The 20,936-nt window shown below is 36.6% G+C and overlaps 1 protein-coding gene across 1 annotated transcript in view; it reads right to left on the bottom strand.

The window, feature by feature from the left end:
• The window catches only part of LOC134351156 (protein sel-1 homolog 2-like), a 37,433-nt gene that overhangs the window by 8,057 nt on the left and 8,440 nt on the right, over positions 1 to 20,936 (bottom strand). The window contains exons 4-14 of the mRNA XM_063057271.1: positions 18,373 to 18,535; positions 17,395 to 17,448; positions 14,688 to 14,747; positions 14,514 to 14,595; positions 13,274 to 13,428; positions 11,647 to 11,703; positions 8,669 to 8,737; positions 5,735 to 5,812; positions 1,341 to 1,403; positions 1,170 to 1,257; positions 916 to 1,064 (exon numbers count right to left, since the gene is read on the bottom strand). Of these exons, the coding sequence (XP_062913341.1) occupies positions 916 to 1,064; positions 1,170 to 1,257; positions 1,341 to 1,403; positions 5,735 to 5,812; positions 8,669 to 8,737; positions 11,647 to 11,703; positions 13,274 to 13,428; positions 14,514 to 14,595; positions 14,688 to 14,747; positions 17,395 to 17,448; positions 18,373 to 18,535 (1,018 nt within the window). The remainder of the gene's footprint in view (positions 1 to 915; positions 1,065 to 1,169; positions 1,258 to 1,340; positions 1,404 to 5,734; positions 5,813 to 8,668; positions 8,738 to 11,646; positions 11,704 to 13,273; positions 13,429 to 14,513; positions 14,596 to 14,687; positions 14,748 to 17,394; positions 17,449 to 18,372; positions 18,536 to 20,936) is intronic.

Raw genomic sequence — 20,936 nt, 5'->3', positions numbered from 1 at the left:
GAGTGCTTAAACAAAAACCTGATTTTGAAGTATACTTGTGGAAGTGTACCTACACAGAATACAGTAAGTCACTGCTCACTAATGTATTTGAAGTTGTGAAATTCAGTGTCCCAGGTTAAAATACAGTATAAACATTTATTGAATATTAAATAGATAAATGGAAAAAATCAGTATAATTGTATTATTGTACTGGAACGGCAAAGTTCACTAATCTCAAAGTATCTTAAGGGTGCTTTCCTGCACTAATTAAATGATAAATTGTTCCCTTTAAATGCACTTCAAGTGGTAGCATTCTTGCCTCTTAATCAAAAGATAACTGGTGCATGTTTCACTCCAGATATTGGAGGCTGGCACTCCAGTGCAGTTCTGAAGATTGGTGCACTTTTGGAGATGCCTTCATTTGGTGGGAGACCACCAACCTAGTCATTGTTGTTCCTCAGTTCCTCATGAGGAAGACGTTTGTTGGCATTAGGGGTAAAGGGAAACTTATTGCCCACTTTTGCACATATGTATTTAACAGCTCATAAAGGATAGTATAAATTCATGTTGAACAACATTAGCCCCGGAGGAGAAATATCTAAAACATGACACTATCATCAATCTTATGTGCATTCCTCAATCTGTGACATTTTGTTATTATATTAAATATTATATTCAGGGGAGTTTATCATTGAAAAATGATGAGTTGGGTAAACTACAGACAAATTATAGAGAATGTAAGATTAAATAAACATTCTCTAGTTCATCTTCTGTAAGTGGCAATGAAAAACAATGCAGTTTAACAGAATTAAGTAATGGTACAGTAAATTTCATGTCTGTGAAAAGAATAAGATTTCAGGCTCGTCTTTTTTACTTATTTTACAATTCAAGGCAACTGTACTGGTTGTATTAAAATTGGTCATATTGTTCTATCACCTCAGCAGCTGTACGACAGGATCTAGCCACTCCAGTTCCACTTCCATACATCTGAGCAAGATTATACAAGGCCAGGGCATGTCCAGCTTGAGAGGCATGGCGAAAGTACTGAGTGGCCAATTTATAGTCTCTCTTTGTACCTAAGCCAGCTGCAATAAAATGAAGTTTAGATTTACTTATCACAAACACTTAGTTTAATTTTGTATATCACCTTTAATCAATAATACATAAAACAGTACATTTCTAATACTTACTGTAGTACATAACTCCTAGTTGAAACTGTCCATCTACCCATCCTTTATCTGCTGCTTTCTTGAAATATTTTGAAGCCTTGTCATAATCCTGAAATAAAATTTTTAAAAAACACTCAGATTTTTCTAAAACATAATTATTTTTCTTTTTATAAAATAGAGTAGGGATCTTACCACTGGTAATCCTTTTCCATAAAGATAGGCTAATCCTAATCCTGTTAGTCCAATAGGGTTGCCCTGAAATTTAAAAAAAAATGTTCAATTTGTTGAAAGGCTAGTGAAGGAGAGGCAGAAAATATTTTAAACACTAATAAAAACAGAGTTCACCTGATATTTTTCTGGGTGTTCAGTGAAGTAACTAAAAGATGTTTTGCTATTAAATGGACAGTATGTTTTCAGGCCCTTTGGTGTTTAAATGTCATTTTTTACTTTTTATAACAAAACATTCTACCAGCTTTTTAGAGATTAAGTTCTTGTACATTCTTCTGGTGTACAAAAAAAGTCTTATATGTGAAGAAAATTCTAGATATAGTGAAGCTGCTATTTTGGTATTTCAACATTTGAAACAACAGATCCTAATTAAATGGAATTGATTTAAAAATAACTAATTTATGATTAAGACTCACATTTTGAAATCAAGTCTTAATCAACTGTAATATCAATTAACTAGAAATAAATTGTTGTAGAGCTCTCAAGGGCTCAATAGAAGATTAAAAGAAAGGAATTAGCTACAGGTTTTGTCTTGCAAGAGATAACATAAAATAGGTCCCAATGAAAAGAAATTGATTGAGTGTGTAAAATATGTATATTTCAATTAGATGAACTGTTCTCTCACCAGTTACCTTATTAGCTTAATAGATGTAAGACACCCCCTGTGAAAAGAGAATAAATGTGCACAGGAGAAATCAGTAGGGTGCTCAAATAAAAGCTTATGGATTGGAAGTAAAAAGAGCATACAAATGGTAAAATGAATTCCAAATTAAATAAAATAGAATGACCAGGAAAGCAATGGAAAAGTGGCACTTATGGAGAATATTATTTTGGAAGATGGAGAAAACCAGGCGACAGAGATGGAAATCCAGGTGACAGAGAGTGAGATATTTATATTTAAATAAAAATACATTGATAAGGATATATGTTTTGCAGTTTTAAACTCTTCCATAACAGTTTCTAGTTCTAAAGTCTGACTTCTTCAGCTGTCCATTGATTTCGATGTTGACTGAGGCCTGGGCAAGGTTGCATGGAAGACCAGAAGTTGTCCATGCTGCAAGTCTCCCCTCTCCACGCCACCAATGTTGTCCAAGGGAAGGGCACAAGGGCCGGTACAGCTTGGCACTGGTGTTGAAGCAGAGCAATGTGTGGTTAAGTGCCTTGCTCAAGGACACAACATGCTGTCTTAGCTGAGGCTCGAACTAGCGACCTTCAGATCACTAGACCGACACCTTAACCACTTGGCCACGTGCCAACACACTGACACACTTAAGTCTGATGTGAACCAACAGACATGCTTATTTAACCAAATGAACCAATTCTTTGAGATTTAACTCAGGTTGTATGGGTTTTCAGAGATCCATGAAATTCACTGATGAAATACCAGAAAGTACAGATGTGCATTGGATAGGAGATAATCAGATGATAATATAAACTCATGATAAATATTGCAGTTTCAGAGATGTTCTTATGAGTAACTTTAAAATCTTTTCTTTACATCAGACATATTGGATCTCAGTAATGTTTGGTCAAAATTTTGGGTAGAGTAGTATTGTAATACCTGCAAGAAGAGCAGCTGACTGTACTTACTTTAATGAGTGTGGATTTCTATGCAGGTGCTGTACAGTAAAAGACATCTCACCATGCCCTGACAGAATGCAAGTTCTGGTATAAGCTTTGAGAACAGAATATTTGTGAGTAAATGAGAGTGAGAGAAATGATGTTGGGCCTCCTGTGGTTCAAAACTAGTATTCACAATGTTGTAAAACTGATGGTCTTTCATCTCGAAAAGTTTTTTTTTCCCAGCAACACTGATATACAGGAGTAGTTTGCATGCTATGATATGGGTTTAGGTTAATTCAACAGCAGACAGCAGGTGCCAGGAAGATATTAAAATTTTAATTTTTCACTTAAAAATGTACTCCATTATAACTTCTGAAACTATTTTTGTCAGTTTAGAAAATAATTGAGTAATTGTAAATTTGCAAGGTTACAATTGTATCCAACAGCTGACAAGCTACCTGATAGAGAATCAAAATCAGGTTTATTATCACTGGCATGTGACGTGAAATTTGTTAACTTAGCAGCAGCATGCCCTGGGTGCTGGAGAAATTTTTGAATGGAGTTGAAATAAATTTGTATAGGCCATAAGAACAAGGGGAGTTTAAAACAGTGTTTGTTCAATGTAAGAGCTGCAGTTTAATTTATTTGCAGTTATGTGATTTTAACACTATAGACATATCTAGTTAAAAAGTCACTGCACCCAGGAAGAAGGGAACTATTAAGTCCCCAAATGATGTTGCAAGTGGGTCATTGATCTTGAAACGTACTGTAGTCAGGATATAGGTTATAGTCAGGAAGAAGTGAACCAGTTAATCCCTAAAAGTTGGTAAGTGAATGACTAACACAGGCTGCAATCAGAATAGGTGAACGGGTTATTCACCAGCAGATGTCGTGCTGATTCAGAGATGTATTCAATCAGAGCAGTGGCTCCAATCCGAATTGGAACTGGAATTGGTTTGTTATTGTAACAAGCACTGAGGCACAGCGAAACCTTTCTTGCATACAGTCTATTGCACTGTTAGACTGTTTGTGGTAACTTATTTTTTACTCTTTCTACTTCTCTTCTAATATTTATATCTGTGCACTTGTAATGCTACTGTGACACTGTCATTTCCTATGGGATCAATCTACACAGAGCATAGAGGTAGTGCAAGGTTAAACAGTAACAATAGAGAAAAAAAGTACAACTACAGAGAATGTGCAATGTAGATAGAGAACAAGGTTCAAGGTCATAGTGAAGAGTCCAGTTTATCTTATATTTTAATGTACTAAGGAAAGGGTATATTGATCATTCACAGGAAGTTGTTTCTCATGGGATCACTAGCAAATGACTATCTGAATAGTCATGAATATAACAATATAACGACACATAGTTTAGGTCATGCCAAGGAGAGGTAGGAAGTTAGAATACCTTAATGTAAGTTGTTAAACCAAGATTGCAGTAATCTTTCAAATTTGAATAAAGACATTTCACTGGTTTGTTGTTACTGAAAGAAAACATGTCAGGATTTCCACCAGACAGTGGTAATCCCCTTATCGGCCAGTGGTAAACACAGAGGGTAAAAGAAGGCTCTTTTCCTTCTTTAGGGCTAATCTTGTTTATCAGTAGTTACTCTTTTAGACTTGCTACTTGCTTATTGCAGTTTGCTGGAATCCATCAAGACAGGATATATGGTCAGTGGTTCTGGTTCCCTGAACCACGATGTCATTAGAAGTTTAGGCTATGATTTTGGTGGTGGTCAACTACTGCATCTCGACTTCCAAATAACTTTAGTTCTGGTTGTCAAAATGATCACAGACTTTAACTTCTACACTTCAAGGCCACTTCCAAATATAAAGGGAGAGACATTATGCAACACACCAATGATAATTTTGAATGAGAATTTTGAATGAAATTCAGGGGTTTGAATGTTGATCAGAATATTAGGGGTGGGTAGGTGCATATCATAGAGGGTACTGAAAGTCTAGCAGGGTAGATAAAATTTAGTAATGGAAACTTAGTCAGATTCAAATTCAAGGGTACTTAAGAAAAAAGCCCTATTAATCACAAACCTGCAGGTATAACAGCATTGTGAAAACACAGATGTTTCGGGAGTAACAAACAAAAAAATAAAATTTTATCAGATCACACTGAGAATTTTGAAGACCCTCAAACCAGTAACAATACCATGTTGTAAATTATCTTCCCAATGCTGAATTCAAGATCAGGTAAGGAATTGGGATGGATGGCTTTTCTGTACATTTTCCCTCTCCATAACAAACACTATTATTGTGTCCAATAGATTGTACACTATTACATTTTCAGTATGATCTAAACTTGCTTTACAAATTGAAATGGGTATCATCACTGCATCTGAAACAGATTAGACTACTGTATATGTTTGAAAGAATTTAACTTCCATGGATTAAAAAACAAAAAATATTAGAAAAAATACTTCCAGTTCCAATGTAGGGTCCTGGACCTGAAATATTTACTGTTCTTCTTTCCATAGATACTGCTTGACTTGCTGAGTTTCTCATGCATTTTTTGTTTTTATTGTATGGCATCTGAAAGTTTTTTGATTTCCATGGATTAATTTCTCCATTAGTTACCTTTGCCACATATCTACCCTATAGAGACACCTAAAACAAGTTTTACAACCTGGAGGAAGGTATTTATTGATATGCCTATTGTTATTGAATCTGCCAAGCTACTGTTTGGTCTTAAACAAATTAGGAATCAATAATCAAATCTTATTTACATTATAAATAAAGCTGAATTTCACATTTCTATGTAAGCTGAATGCAAGACTTACCCTCTCAGCTGCCATTCTAAAATACATGAGAGCAATTTCATTGCTTTGAGGCACTACTTCATTCCCTTCAAAATACATCTAAAACACAAAGTTGCATTTAAAGAAATAGCACTTAATTTTACAAAGTTTAACCTGGGTGAGAAAAGATTAGTGGGTGACAGGCAGTGGGCTTCAGAGCGGACAAGGTCTTCATTTGTAGTCATGGTTTTAGGGTGGGGATACTTTTTTTAGTAACTGCAATTCATTTCCCCCCACCACCACTGAATCAACTGAGCTAATCTGTCTCATTTAAACTGGGCCAGTCTATCTAATATAGTCATAGTCATACTTTATTGATCCAGGGGGAAATTGGTTTTCATTACAGTTGCACCATAAATAATAAATAGTAATAAAACCATAAATAGTTAAATAGTAACATGTAAATTATTTATGCAGGAAATAAGTCCAGGACCAGCCTATTGGCTCTGGGTGTCTGACCCTCCAAGGGAGCAGTTGTAAAGTTTGATGGCCACAGGCAGGAATGACTTCCTATGACGCTCAGTGCTGCATCTCGGTGGAATGAGTCTCTGGCTGAATGTACTCCTGTGCCCACCCCATACATTATGTAGTGGATGGGAGACATTGACCAAGATGGCATGCAACTTAGACAGCATCCTCTTTTCAGACACCACCGTCAGAGAGTCCAGTTCCAACCCCACAACATCACTGGCCTTACGAATGAGCTTGTTGATTCTGTTGGTGTCTGCCACCCTCAGCCTGCTGCCCCAGCACACAACAGCAAACATGATAGCACTGGCCACTACAGACTCGTAGAACATCCTTAGCATCGTCCGGCAGATGTTAAGGGACCTCAGTCTCCTCAGGAAATAGAGACAGCTCTGACCCTTCTTGTAGACAGCCTCAGTGTTCTTTGACCAGTCCAGTTTATTGTCAATTCATATCCCTAGGTATTTGTAATCCTCCACCATGTCCACACTGACCCCCTGGATGGAAACAGGGGTCACCGGTACCTTAGCTCTCCTCAGGTCTACCACCAGCTCCTTTGTCTTTTTCACATTAAGCTGCAGATAATTCTGCTCACACCATGTGACAAAGTTTCCTACTGTAGCCCTGTACTCAGCCTCATAGCTACAGCTTTGTACCTAAGCTTCTTTCTCTAGTTTCTCTCTCATGTCCCCTTATCCTCAATGAACCCTTCTCCCTGAAACCAACTTCCTGTTCTCTCAGTTCCTATTTCCAATAATTACTCTCCACCTTTTTTTTCTTTCAGGTACTCCTATCTGTCCTTCATATTCAATGTGATCATCATTTCCTGAAAAATATCCTTCACTTTATCTCCAAAATCAATAACCACTAAATTTGTCCCCACTTATGCAGAATGCCTTGTTTGAATCAATCTATCATGCATCCACCATGCCACTCTATCAGAATAGCTCTGATCAAAATCACTAATGATACCTATGTGATCTTTGTCCTTGTCCTGGCTATAGCCTCTTTAAGGGTTGACCACACCATCCTCCTCTGACATATCTCTCTCTATCTTCCTACTGAATGGGACCACATTCACCTGTTTGCCTTTTTATCTATTCACTTCTAATAAGAGAGCTACAGGCAATGATTTCTCAAATCTGCTCTAATATCTTTGCAATCCTGAAAGGATTTATCCTTGGCTGTCTTCAATTTCTCATCTATGTGCTACAATATTTCAAAATCATCTAAAACAAAGGGCATCAGTTGTGTTGATGATACAAGGCGTATTTTTACTTTCATTGCCACTAAACTGTCAACCTGTTTGTGTATCATCCAAGACTCCATTAATACAAAGTTCATTCAACTGAAAGCTGATATTACAGGAACTACTCAGCATTGTGGAAACAGAAAGAGTTAACGTTTCAGGTCAACCTGAAATGGGAACTCCAATTTTCTTTCCACACATACTGCTTGATCCACTGACTGTTTCTAGCAAGTTCATTTAAAAAAAAAATTATTCTACAGTACTGTATATATTGGGAATAGTAGAGCTAATGCCTTAGTCCTCACTACAAATTCTGCTCCCTAACCTCAAACACATTCCTCATTCTCAGAATGATTTGAAAAGAAATTAGACTTCTTGTAACCTCAATGCTACATTTGAACTTAAATTGAGTTTTGGTTCTATGCCTTGATGTGGGCGACCATCTTCCAGCTTTTTAATATCACCCATTTCCATCCTGTTTTGGCCAAGTTACTGCTGAAATTCTCAAGGCACTTTTGTTGGCTCTGAACTTGACAACATCAATATATTCCAGCTGTCTTTTCTTGCTCTATTCTTTGCAAACATGAGGTCACTCAAAACTAATCTGCATTGATTCCTGATCATCTATATGCTTGCAGACCTATGTTGGCCTTGATAAGGTATGGTTTGATTTTATAAGTCTCAGTCTTAATTTGAGTTCCAGTTACAGCTTCATCTCTCCAGGCGATTCGTGTTTTTCCCATTCTAATCTCCTTATACTTAATGAGTTCCTGAATTTTGACCCAATTTTGTAAGGATATCTTGACATTTATCCATATAATTATCAACAACTTTGGAACATTTTGAATGCAGAAATCTGAAAGATACTTTCAGCTCTTTATAGTTATTTTCCTGAAAGTGCTCTGATGAATCATGCTTAATTCAACTAACAAAATCTATTTTTGGGTACAGCTTATCAAAGGAAGTATCTTAAATCACCATGTCCAAACAGTCATATTACAGGCTCACAAGCAAATACATGCAGTTCACTACATAAAATATATTTACTCTACACATTATTTACATCATTAATTGGTAAAAGGCAAAAAGTAAATAAAGTGCTTATGACTTGTTTTAACAATGATTTAAATTTATACTGAGAACAAAAAAAACTAAAAAACCAAATCATCACCAAATTTTCAGCACCTTTATCTTATTACCTTTCCTATAAAGCCCATAGCATTTGTGCTGCCACCTTGTGCAGCTTTTGATAAGTAGTAGAAAGCCTTCTGGAGGAAAAAGAGGATATCATTATTCTTCCATTTATTACAATTATGTTGTTGTTTAAAAGGAGAACTATAATTCTATTCCTCTTGTGTAATAAAATAAGTGAATCCTAAAGCTGGACTATTACATTTAAAAATGTTGTTTTGCTGTATATATCCTGCTTCCCCTGAAAGATACTGGTACACACACTTCCAGTGTGTAGGACATTCACTAATACACAGGTTCATTTTCAAATAAGGAGGTCAGGAGGGTAACCAGACTGTCTTAATCTCTTAGTTACAAAAAAAACCTGAGGTGTTTTGGTTGCTTGCAAACTGGATTGATACAGACTGGAATTTAAACCAAATGGCTGGTACAGCCCAGGTGTTATCTTCTGAATTGCTAATTGCTTCACTGTCAGTGGTCGCGCCTTCAATTGACGAGGCCCTAAATTATAAACTTTCCTCCGAACCACCTTGGCCTCCCTATTCTCTGTTAAGAAAGTTCACAGAACTTATCTCTTTGACCAAGCTTTTGATTGCCTGTTCTTATTTCTTCTCTTGGAACTTGGTGTAAATTTTGTTGCTATGTAACTGTGAGGCACAGTGGGGAGTAAGCATACTGCTGGAGGAACTCAGCAGGTCAATCCTGATCTATGGGTCAAGGAACTTCAAGCTGTTAAAATTCCTTTCCTTCTCACAGATGCTGCTTGACCCACTGAATTCCTCCAGCCTTTTGCTCCAATACCAACATCTGCAGTCTCTTGTGAAAGCAATCTGGATTATTGGACATGCTTTATCAATTTAAATTGATGTTGCCATTAACAGTGTAAGAATTGAGAACTGTTGTTATCTGCAGTCTGTTTCCACTGTTTCATAAATTCAACATGATCAGCTTTAATCTGCCAATTTTGTATTTGTATGCTTCATTCAATTGTAAAGTTTTCATTTTCTGAGAGAAAGTCTGGATTCAAATACTATCGAGTATGAGCAAATAAAGTGGGCTAACATTTTTAGGTAAAAGAAGTGTATGCTAGGTAGAAGTGCAGTAAGTAGGTTGGCACATTCATTTAAACTCCTTGTTCTGGAGGAAATAGTAGCCCTATTCAAAGAAGAGCATAGAGTTCTTCTAATGTTTTGGCCAGACAGAATAACTAGTCTTTAATCTCATTTACTGTTCATGGAACTTTGTTATGTACTAATTGGAGGCTACAACTTCTTATATAACAAAAGTTATTTCAACAGTAATTTATTTGTTTTGACATAATCTTATAATTTAATCCAGGGATTTTTTTTGCACAAATTCAAGGCATTCATTGTATAACAAGAGGAAGGAATTGATCCAAAGCAGAATTTTTCAAAATATCTTTAAAAAATTATCCATGATAAGTATACAGAATTTTGAGTTATTCTACCCTAATTTTCCTCAATATGGTGCTCAGAAGCAATCCTTCCATCAGAAGGAGGTAGTACTTCCCAACATAATGGACACTAATTTCTCAATTCAGTATTATGACAGTACACAAGGGCAAAAAGTAATAGACTATGGCAACAGTTAAAGTGGATGTGAGTAAAAGAATTGTAGAAAATGAATGTGTAAACCAAGGTGACATGTTGAAGAATTCATGAAAATCTACAAATGTTTGTACTTTTCATCTCAGTAAATGGTTTCCTTAAGGGAAAATCTTGTCTGACGAACTTGTTAGAATTCTTTGAGGAGATTACAAGTAGGATAGATAAAGGGGATGCAGTAGATGTTGTACATTTGGACTTTCTGAAGACCTTTGACAAAATGCTACACATGAGGTTACTTACCAAGTTAAGAGCCCAGAGTATCACAAGAAAGTTACTGGTATGGTTAGAGCGTTGGCTGACTGGTAGGAGGCAGTGAGTGGGAATAAAAAGGATCCTTTTTTGGTTGGCTGCCAGTGACTAGTGGTGTTCTGCAGGGGTCGGTTGGGACTGCTTCTTTTCATGCTGTATATTAATGATTTAGATGATAGAATGGAAGGCTTTGTTGTCAAGTTCGCAGATGATATGAAGATTGGTGGAGGAGCAGGTAGTGTTGGGGAAACAGGAAGGCTGTAGAAGGACTTGGACTGATTAGGAGAATGGCAAGAAAGTGGTAAATGAAATACAATGCTGGAAAATGCATGGTCATGCACTTTAGTAGTAGAAATAAATGTGCAGACTATTTTCCAAATGGGAAAAAAATTCAAAAATCTGAGATGCAAGGGGACTTTGGAGTCCTTGTGCAGAACAACCAAAAGGTTAACTTGCAGGCAGAGTCAGTGGTGAGGAAAGCAAATGCAATGTTAGCATTTATTTCAAACTGCCTAGAATACAAGAGCAGGGATGTAATGCTGAGGCTTTATAAGGCACGGGTGAGGCCTCACCTTGAGGTATTGCGAACAGTTTTGGACTCCTCATCTAAGAAAAGATGTGCTGGCATTGGAGAGGAGTCAGAGGAGGTTCATAAGGATGATTCTGCAAATGAAAGTGTTATCATACCAGGAACGTTTGATTGTTCTGGTGGTCTAAATCAAACACATCAATATAAGGAGTAGCTGAAAAGTACTACATATTTGGAAACCAGATAAACAAGAGGGAGATAAGAGGAATGGGTTATATTAAAGAAATGGTGTAATGAAGAAAGCTTATACTGAACAAAACCCCAGATTTGACATGCTGGGTTAAGCAGCTTGCTTCTCTTCTATATTACTTGGAAACTGTAAAATTACAGAAACCTTGAGACAAAGGAAGAAAGCAATTTGTAAATTTTTGTTCCTATTTCACACGAGGCCAAATTGCATATCAATTGCTTTGTTAACAAATGTATCATGATTCCCTCTTAAATGCATAGTTATTTTATTTTTGGTCACCATTCAGCCCTACCATAGCATTGAAAGAATTGTTTATCAGAATATACCTACTTTGAAATCTTGTTCTATTCCCTTGCCACCTGTCAGATGGAGCTGCCCAAGACTGACCTGAAAGGGAATACATTTTAATCAAATTCAGACTAACACAAATGCAAACTATGCTATGCTGAAGATGTAAACATTGAATATTTATAGGTCATAAATGTTAAGCTCATTCTCATTCCAGGTCTCTTGGCAGGTTATAATCATTCATGTCAAGACATTGTGCAGAGTGCAAGTATCACAATAACAATGCTTAATCTCGGTGCCACTACAGAAGAAACGTTTTCAAATCACTAGCCTCAACTCTTCGACGTGTTTACTGATCAGTGTAGTATCAATTTCCACAAATCAATCTTGTTTTAATAGCAAAATAGAAAAATCTACTAAAACAATTACAGCAAAGGTTTAATATGCCATGTTGAAATAGTACAATAAATGTAGAAAATATTTTCAGAAACAAAATACTGTAGATGTTGGAAACGAATTAAAACAAAATGTTATATACATTCAGGAGTTCGGGCAAGAACAATTGTAAAAGAAAAAGAATTAATGTTTCAGGTTGATGACTTTTCATTAGTTTAGATTAGTTTATTGTCACATAGTGTAATGAAATTCCTAGTTTATACGAGTGCACGGAGTAAACGGTATATATGGTAATAATAAATACAACAATAAATACACCATGAGTGCATAACAACAGAATGGTACAAAAATTGTAATGCAATCTGAAAAGATGCTAAAAAAAAGGATACGAAAGAGACAATGGAAAACAGAGAGAGATAGAGTTAAGAGTACCCGGCAACCTCGAAGAAGGACATGTGAAAGAGATGATTGGTTCAGGAATCTAATAGCAAGTCTGATAGCAGTGGTGAAGAAGCTGGATATCTGGGCTTTCAATCTCCTGTATTTTCTCCCAGAATTTTCCCAGAAAAGGGAATGATCAGGGTGACAAGCATCCTTGACAATGTTACTTGACTTCCCGAAGCAGTTGGACTGGATGGAAGGAAGTCACAAGTTTGTGATGAACCAGGTTGAATTTACCACTTTCTCCTATGGTGAATTCATGGAAGTTTGAAATAATCTTGTGGACATGCCAATTCTTCTCAGCTACCAAAGAAAATAAATATACTGATGCACTTTCTTCATTAGTACATCAGTATGAAGGGAACAGGTGAGATCGGTGGTAATATGACTGCCAAGGATCTTGAAGCTTTTGACCATCTCTACAGTTGCTCTGTTCATGAGGTCAAGGCTGTGTATATCCGCCCCACCCCCTCTCCGTAGGTCAACAACCAGTTCCTTTGTCTTGCTGATGCAAAGGGCTAGTTTGTTGTACTGACACCATGACACAAGGCTAAGAGTCTTAGAATGCATTCTCAACCAAACAACTCATGCAAATTTGGTTGTCTGGGAAAAAATTCATCTGTAAAAGTAGTGATAAAGTACAAATGATAGAGTCAGATGCAAAATGCTTGGTTATAGGGATAAGGTAGGAAAATGTCGTTGTGTAGAAAATGGGAAAAATGGGCTAACCTTCTTCCTATTTCAAAGATTCTTTATAAAGTTCTATAAACTTTATGAAATGTAAATAGTTGCTTTAAAACTTAAACAGAGAAGTAATGGCATAGTTTCATACCTGTGATGCAACATCTCCTCTTTCTGCTATAAATTGGTAGTACTGGTACAGATCTGAATCCATAATTTCACCATTGGAGCTGAGATTTTCTGCTTTTTCTGTTAATCTAACCTTTTCTGTTAGTACTTCTCCATTGAGAGCAATATTGTCAGCCACTGTGTGAAACAAATGGAAATTATCTCTTTAAACAGTTGCTATCATTGTTAACCTACAAAGTGAGATAAAATGCATAAGAAAACAAAAAATGTATTAATAATCACAGCATATAAACTTAACAAGCAAATAGTAAACTTCAACTTAATTTGGTATTTGTAATGCAATAATCTTAGCTATCAAGAATTTAAAATTTTCACGACAAAATGATTGTCAGGAGTGACATTTATGAGTGCATTCAAGTAAATGCTTCAATCAGAGGTAACTCTTCTCTTTTCCCAAAAGAACAACTAACAATAAAATAATAATACATCCAGGTACTTAACAGATTCATTATCAAAGTTTGATACACAAGGAACTCAGTGCAAATTCAGATAGTGACGGCTTTCAAGGAGCATTCTAATGGAGGAAAATAAGGTGGAGTAGCAGAAAGGTTTATTAAGAGGAATTGGGATCCCAGGGTCTCAATAACTCTAGGATAATTAATGCAAATTAAATATACTGAGAACTATGAAGACCTAAAGTTAAAACAGAAAATGCTGTACATATTTAACAGGACAAATAGCATCTGTGCTTGAGAAAAGGTTTCAGACTTTTCATCAGAACTACACTGCCTTTCCACGGCAGGTATACACACAATTAACTATGTACCCTTTTTGGCTTAAGAAATACTTTCTGACAAGTACACTTTACAAATATATCATATGCAGTGATTCTAGATCTATGCCAAGTGTAATTTATTTTGCTTTGGGTGTTAACAGATTTTCATTTCACCTTTTTTGCTTTCTCTCAGAGGAGTTCACAAGTAACTTCCCCACTTGATTCCAACCATATCAGATCACCTAACTAGTTAGTAGATTATCTTTGTAAAATGTTTATGAATGCATAAATCAGCTTCCCAGATTATTTAGAATATGAATTCTAAAAATTAATTTAGTATCATATTTCTGATCACTTCTACTTCTATATTCAAATTGAAAAGTGATTTAGAAGAGGCTCATGTAGTAGTTAAGGATGGCATGGACCTGTTGAACTGAATGAATGGTTGATTCTGCGCTGCAGATATTATGTAATACCATGTAATTACCATATTTTGCTGCAGTTCTGTAATGAATGAGAGCTGCTTCACAGTGCTGTGGAAGATTAATACCATTAAGATACCGGTAACCCTGTTAAAACAGAGATCATTAATACTCAATACTGCATATTGATGATTCAATATGACTTCTCAGAATTTCAGCTAAAAGATCTATACACCTACCAAAATCATATGTGCCACAAAGTTTCCGCCCAGTGCAGCAAATGTGTAATAGACCAGGGCCTGAAGTATAAATGTAGCAAAATTGGTACTTAATACAATATACGTCTACTAACAAGCCTCAATGCTAACCAATTGATTGTTATGCAATTAACTCAAAAATATTATGCAGACTCATATGCACACAGTATTCAGTCACTTGTTTTAAAAGTAGTAACTCTTGCACATATACATTAAATTTGTTACTTTCTATTGCATTGTGCTAAGTAAATGCCTGAGTCTAGTTACAGCTTCAAAGGTTCATTTATTATCAAAGCATGTATCCATACACAACTCTGAAATTTGTATTTCTCCAGATAGACATGAAACAAAGAAAGAACATGAAAGTCTATAAGAGAGTAATATCAAACCCTCCCTGTATAAAAAAGAATGACTTTCCAAACATCAACCCATTCTCCCCAGCACAAAACAGAACCCCCCATAACAAACCCTCCCCTGCACAAAAAACTAACAGAACATCAACCCCCTAACACCCTCCCCTTGCACAATAAAATGGAAAAGAAATGGGTGATAAAAAAACATGTCTGAAAAATTTCCACAGTCCATAAGTGCAGTAGTCCAATCCATAAACGCAGAACCAGGATAACATCTTACGATTCATCGAATGAGAGGGACACCACATGAGGCAGAGGCCTACCTGCCTGCCACAGTGAGCCACACAGCAATGTCACTCACAGATACCTTCTTCGGCAAAAGGTGATCGAAAGGCAGTCAGTCAGCGTGTTAACTCTTGCTCACCTTCTGCGTTCGCCTCGATGTCTCAGTCTTAAGGTTTCAACACAACCTCCTTGTAAAACTGGATCCTTGATTTCCTCACTTGTAAACCTCAGTCAGTTTAGATTGGCAACACCTCCTCCAGAAACACTGTCAGTACAGGTGCACCACAAGGCTGTGTACTTAGCCCCCAGCTCTCCTTGCTTTATACTTACAACTGTGAGGCTAAGGACAACTCCAATGCCATATTTAAGCTTGCTGACTACACTACTGTCACTGGCCAAATCAAAGGTGTGATGAATCGGCATTTAGGAGGGAGATTGAAAATCTGGCTGAGTGGTACCACCACAACAACTTCTTACTCAATGTCAGCAAGATCAAGGAGCTGATTATCGACAAGAGGAGGAAGCAAATGGAGGTCCATGAGCCAGTCCTCATCAGAGGATCAGAGTTGGAGAGGGTCAGCAACTTTAAGTTATCATACCAGTGGATCTGTCCTGAGTCTAGCATGTAAGTGCCATTACAAAGAAAGCACAGCTGTGCCTCTACTTTCTTAGAGGACTGTGAAGATTCGGCATGTCATCTAAAACTTAGACAAACTTCTATAGATGTGCGGTGGAGAGTATATTGACTGGTTGCATCACGGCTTGGTATGGAAACACCAATGTCCATGAACAAAAAAGCCTACAAAAAGTAGGGTGTATAGCCCAGTCCACCATAGGTAAAGTCCTCCTCACCACTGAGCATAGGGTGCTGTCGCAGGAAAGCAGCATCCATCATCAAGGACCACCATCATCCAGACTGTTGCCATCAAGAAGGAGGTACAGGAGCTTTAGGATACACATCACCAGGTTCAGGAACAATTATTGCCCCTCAACCATCAGGGTCTTGAACCTGAGGGGATAACTTCACTCAACTTCACTCACCCCAACACTGAACTGAACACAACCTATGGACTCACATTCAAGGACTCTTTATTTCGTGTCCTTAAAATTTAAAACCTATTCATTTATTTTTATTTATTTTTCTATGTGTATTTACATAGTTTGTTGTCTTTTGCACGTTGGTTGTTTGTCCATCTTGTTGTTGCAGTCTTTCATTGATCCTATTGCGTGCCTTTGTATTTACTGTGAACGCCCACAAGAAAATGAATCTCAGGGTTGTATATGGTGACATATACGTACTTTGATAATAAATTTACCTTGAACTTTGAACAAAATGTAGGTGAATGTAAAAGTGTTATGACTAATGAAATGCATGAATTAAACCCTCTCTTCTTTCAGACTTTACCTACTTCCATTCTGTTTAAGTGAAGCCTATTGGACTGAAGTCGGATTTTAATTATCAACAAAAATACTCACATTTTCAAGGAATCAAAACTTGTAGTGCCTATATTAAATCTTGCGGTACAGACGTTAATGTTTGTCCTAGATTGGTTCACAGCACCTGCACATGAGATGGCTTGCATTTCTAATGCATTGATAAACTGCTTAGATATTTTATAGGCATTTAAACTGACTTGAAGGACTGGTTTTCCTCAGTTGTCTATTTATTTTGTGGACCACAATGATAGGTTTCCGATAATGTTAATTATTTTAATGCAATTTTAATGTTTAAATTTGCTGCAAAATTTTGGGTTATGTTTTGTGAATCTGAATGGAAAAGAATAACTCTGCAATACCATTTCGTTGTACACATCACTATCAAATATAGCCCTGCATAGTTATTTCTGCAAAGTTATAAAAACAATAGCTCAGAAAATGCTTGATCAATCAATAACACAAGATCTGGATGGACAATAAATTAATTCTTCATACAAGACATCCACATTGCTGAAGCTCATTTTCACCTCTCACATTAACAAGGTAATGACTGATATGCTATTATTAGAACAAAAATTAAGTTCCTGGATTTTTTTGAAAAAACATCTTTTTACCTTAGGTTGGTTGTAGCTCATGCCAATACCTGTGGCATGCATAAATCCTAATGCCTGTTTAAAAAAAACATCATAAACACTGATTTAAAAATGTTCAAAGAATACTCACAGAGTGTAGACATATTCTTAAAATTTAGGGATTTGTAAAAGTAGATGATTACCAATGTCCTATAAATTTAACAGATTATCATCCCTTTTGAAAATATTTTACCCATATATTTAATTTTTAAGCACGTAAACAAGGGTAATTTAAAAGCAATAAATAAAACAACTGAATCAAATCCCACATTCAATTGTAGGAATTAATATATTGAAATATTTTTAAAAACTTGTACCTATAAATCTTTTTTTCATGCCAAAACAATAATTATCTTCAATAACTAATGAGGCTACTAATGGATTATTATGTGCTGTTTGTAGGATATGGACTTCACTTTTGGACTTTACAAATGAAGTGTCTATTCTCTACCAGTTTGAAGGTGGTGTTGAACAATGTTAAATTATTTTCTGCATGGGGAAGTATCTTAGAATTGGAAGACATTTTTATATTTTCCTTCTCTAGTTTACCACCTTGGAGTTAATTGCAGAGTACCCAAATGTCTGTAACCTTAACTGTCTTAGTGTTTGGGGAAAAAAGCATATTGATGCTTGAAGAACAGAAGATAAATCAAATGAAGGAAAACATTTGATCCATCAGGTTAAATAAAGAAAACTGGTATTTCTTTAGGCAAGATCAAATTTAATCACAACTTTAAATTCTGAAAAAATATTTACCTTATTAGGAACTGCCTTATTTATTTTTTATTGTAACATCAATTATTTGAAGCAAAATTGGTGTGATGACCATTATTCAATAAAACAATACATTGTTGGTACTGGAATGTCCTTCAAAAGGTATTTCAGTTTTATATTGAGCCAATACAAATGACCAACTATGTCACAATACTGTTGTGTTAAGTCTATCTTCAAATAGCTCACAGTTTGGGCTTTATGGGAGCCATTCTCTGCCAAGGCCTCAAAGAGATCTTTCGCTGCCGTAACATTCTGGGGCATTTGGTCACCAAACATTAGGGCAAAGGCTATTCGTTCCAGAGCTTTCATGCTTCCCAAATCAGCTGCTTTCAGCAGTAGTTTATAACCTCTATTTAAAAATAAAAAAAATGGTGTTAGAGCCAGAAAATATGTCTCACCAATGGTCTCCAGATACATTGCAGTTAATTCTTTACTCTCTGTTTTAAGCAGTGTTTAAGAGGCACTTACAAAGGCATATGAACAGGAAGGAAATGGAAGGATATAGACAAAGCGCAGGTAGATGAGATTAGTTTAGATTGGCATCATGGTTGGCACAGAGAGCATGGGCCAAGAGACCTGTTCCTGTGCTGTACTATTTTATGATTCATGTTCTCTCAACATTACTGAGGGCACATATATTTCAAGAATATCGTCGTACAGATTACAAAGACTACAAGACCATATGACATAGGATCAGACTTAGGCCACTCAGCCTATTGAGTCTACTCTGCCATTCCTTCATGGTTGACTTACTATCCCTCTCAACTCCATTCTCCTGCTTTCTTCCAGCAACTTTTGCCATTCTGACTAATCAAGAACCTATCAACCTCAGCTTTAAATATATCCAGTGATTTGGTCTCCACTGTCATCTCTGACATTGATTTTCACAGATTAACTACCTTCTGGCTAAAAAAATTCCTCCTCATCTCTATTCTAAATAGACACTCTCTATCCTGAGGCTGTGCCTTCTGGTCCAGGACACCCCACTATAGGAAACACCCTCTCCACATCCACTCTATCTAGGCCTTTCAAAATCCAACAAGTTTCAATAAGATCCCCCGTTATTTTCCTAAGCTTCGGTGAGTACGGGCCCCGAGCCATCAAATGCTCCTCATATATTAACCCTTTCATCCCCAGATTCCCACTACCATTCTTATGAACCTCCTCCCAGTGCATCTTTTCTTAAATGAGGGCCCAAAATGGCATACAATGCTCCAAGTGCTGTCTGACCATTGCCTTATAAAGCCACAGCATTTCATCCTTGCTCTTATAGCTCTTATAATCTAGTTCTCTTGAAATGAATGCTAACATTGCATTTGCCTTCCTTATCGCCGACCCAACCTGCAAGTTCACCTTTAGGTACTCATGCGTGAGGACTCCCAAGTCCCTTTGCACCTCGGATTTTTGTAAATAGTCTATGCCTTTATTCCTTCTATCAAAGTGCATGACCATACACTTCCCTACACTACATTCCATCTGCCACTTCTTTGTACGTTCTCCCAATCTGTCCAAGTCCTTCTGCAAACTCCCTTCTTCCTCAATACTACCTGCCATTCACCTAGCTTCGTATCATCCACAAACATGACTACAAAGCCATTAATTCCTTCATCCAAATCATTGATATATAACATAAAACAAAGGGATCCCAACACTGACCCCTGTTGTTCACCACTAGTCACCGGCAGCCAACAAGAAAAGATCCTCTTTATTTCCACTCTTTGCCTCCTGTCAGTCAGCCAATCTTCTATCCATGATAGCATGTTTCCTGTAATACCATGGGCTCTTATCTTGTTAAACAGCCTCATATGCAGCACCTTATCAAAGGTCTTCTGAAAATCAAAGTATACACTATCCACTGATTCTCCTTTGTTCATCCTGCCTGTTCTTCCAACAGATATGTCAGGTGAGATTTCCCCTTTTGAAAACCATGCTGACTTTGGCTTACTTAATCATGTGCCCCCAAGTAAACCGAAACTTCATCCTTAATAATGGATTCCAACATCTTCCTAACTACTGAGTTTATGCTAACTTGGCCTATAATTTCCTTTTGTCTGCCTCCCTCCCTTCTTCTGGAGTGGAGTGATATTTGCAATTTTCCAGTCCTCTGTAAAGTGGATGTCAGATCTTGTGACTACAATGTGCAAATAATGAAATAAAAGCTTTTTCAACCTCTTCCATTTCAGTACTTCATCCCCCAGCAATGATGATTGAATCTCTTTGTAATACATCCAAGAAAGTTTCAATATGATTAAAACACAGCATAAATTGTTCTATTTTTATTGAAAATAAATCCTAAAGTTAAACAAGTTAGTTTGTGATTATTATGAAAAAGAGCTCTGAGAATTAACTATTAACAAAGATTTCTATGAGTATGTGGCCATGGCATACTTCTCTTTATTGTTCATATAATAGCTGTAAGTGTTTGAATAATAAACATAACCTGTAGCCTTAGTCAAAAAAAACCTACAGATATAAATGTCAAATTTGCATTTTGTATATCTTGTATGACATTTTGTATGACAAGGTGCCACACATGAGGCTACTTAACAAGATAAGAGCCCATGGAATTTCAGGAAAGTTACATACGTGGATAGAGCGTTGGCTGATTGGCAGGAAACAGAGAGTGGGAATAAAGGTATCTTATTTTGGTTGGCTGCCAGTTACCAGTGGTGTTCCGCAGGGATCAGTGTTGGGGCCGCTTCTTTTTACATTGTACATCAACGACTTAGATTATGGAATAGATGGCTTTG

Source organism: Mobula hypostoma, chromosome 8 (assembly GCF_963921235.1).
Source record: "Mobula hypostoma chromosome 8, sMobHyp1.1, whole genome shotgun sequence".
NCBI classification, from domain to species: domain Eukaryota; kingdom Metazoa; phylum Chordata; class Chondrichthyes; order Myliobatiformes; family Myliobatidae; genus Mobula; species Mobula hypostoma.
The sequence above is the reverse complement of the archived record's forward strand: the minus strand, read 5'-3'. Positions and strand labels throughout refer to the sequence as shown.